At 38.4% G+C, this 1,915-nt stretch overlaps 1 protein-coding gene across 1 annotated transcript in view; it reads right to left on the minus strand.

Moving 5' to 3' along the window:
• SVEP1 (sushi, von Willebrand factor type A, EGF and pentraxin domain containing 1) overlaps nt 1-1,915 on the minus strand; it is a 239,569-nt gene that overhangs the window by 18,238 nt on the left and 219,416 nt on the right. The window contains exon 35 of the mRNA XM_012641129.1: nt 853-1,029. Within this exon, the coding sequence (XP_012496583.1) occupies nt 853-1,029 (177 nt within the window). The remainder of the gene's footprint in view (nt 1-852; nt 1,030-1,915) is intronic.

The raw sequence follows: 1,915 nt of genomic DNA on the forward strand, positions 1-1,915 counted from the left end.
TTATTTCATTAATTGGAGTGCAAGTGTTCTTCAGATGGGGACCATTGTAGGCATAATATATTCCCATGCTATGCAGCTCAGTTCCTTGCACCTGGTTAGACTCAATGAATATTTTAATTGATTGCTATAGAGGGAGTTGCTTGGACAACAAGGGAGCCCAGAGGGTAGGATGTTGGGCAGGGGGATGTTTTAAATCCAGGTAGAAAGTGTGTGTTAAAAGATGTTAAGAGGTATCACAAGGCAGCAAGAGATGTTGCCAGACTGCATGGATGCAGCCACACGGTGCTTAGCACAGTGGTTCTCAAATCGTGGTTCCTGGACCAGTAGTATTCTCATCAACAACCCCTGGGAATTTGTTAGAAATGCACATTCTCAGGCCTTGCTCCAGACCACTTAATCAGAAACTCTGAAGGTGCCCCCAGCAATCTGTGTTTTGACAAGCTCTCTAAGTGGTTCTCATGCAGGTTCAAGTTGAGAACCACTATGGCATAATCTCTGTTTTGCCAAGCATCCGTAGCCTATTTAAGGATAGTTTGGGGATTTTCACAGTATGAAGAAAAATTTGTATTTTAAATTTAATATCTTGTTCATTCTTGGAAGAGTATATTTTGCAAATCTCTTCAATGAACCCTGGTCAGGTAGGTTTTAGCTTAGTTCTGGACAGTTTTTTTTTAATGTTTGGAATTCAAAGATTTTTTTTGTTTTGAATTTCAGACATTAACACAGAAGATAACTATGACAGCACAGAGATCTAAATATCTACAACTGAGCTACTTGATTGAAAATAACCTCACAAAGATGGGAATACATTTCACACTAATGGAAAGAAATAGCCTCCACCTGTCGACTTACTTTCGCATTTGGCGCTTGTCTGCGTCCACGTCTCATCGGGGTTGCAGGTAATGACGCCTTGGCCCTGGAGCAGGAAGCCTTCCCTGCACTTGACAGACACATTCTGATCAACATAAAACTCCTTCTCAGACAGCAGAGCATTCTCAGGGATCACAAAAGGAACAGGGCAGGGATTTGCTGTTAAAAAGAAAAGAAAATGCTTACTGACATTTCCCCTTTTATCCTAACTGATTTCTTTGAAGGCAGAGTAGGAGTCCTATAAGAGATAGTTCTCAATGATGATAATATGAGGTTTAAAAGTACAGAACTTCAAATATTAAACACAGACTTGTTTTGTACCCACATGAAATTATTTGTAAGGATACAATCAGATAAGATCAGAAAACATCAAGTTATTTCACCACTACGGCAAGGTCCTAAAAGTCTAAGATGGCAAATTATGTAGTTGTCTGAAATTATGGACCACGGGTAATATTGCAGATTAGTTTTTGATCAGCACTGGGGAAACACAAAGCACACTGGGACTCAAGGGGTATATCAAATATTCCCTTAATATTTGAAGAACATTAAGAAAGCAGAGTAAATGCTTCTTACTGTCACTTTACTTTCTTCTGTTGAACATCCTTCAGAAGGATGGAATAAGAGAATCATCAGACATTCCTACATGGTTGAATATGACTTTAGAGCCAGACCACTATGAACAGGATAGCAGAACTGAAATTGTGGAGTTTGCAATTCTTATTAACAAAGATGCATCCACTTTTATAGGTTTGAAGGAAATATAGGAAATGATCATGGTGCTATGTTTGCTTAATGCAAGTGTGTGACACATATCGATACATAGTTCCAGCAATTTTAGTTTTTCTGATTTTAGATGGGTACAAAAGAAGTCTTTGAGTGAGGTAGGCTTCCACCGTTACTGCACCGGAGCTCTCTCAACTTGTGCCTTGCCTGTGAATATTATTTTCATTCAAGTGGTTCTAACTAATTATCTTTATTTACCATATTTGTATATATTTTCTTATGTTGACATTACGCTTGAAATCATTTTCTTTCTTCACTT

This window comes from Propithecus coquereli, unplaced genomic scaffold (assembly GCF_000956105.1).
Source record: "Propithecus coquereli isolate 6110/MARCELLA unplaced genomic scaffold, Pcoq_1.0 Scaffold163, whole genome shotgun sequence".
Lineage (NCBI taxonomy): Eukaryota > Metazoa > Chordata > Mammalia > Primates > Indriidae > Propithecus > Propithecus coquereli.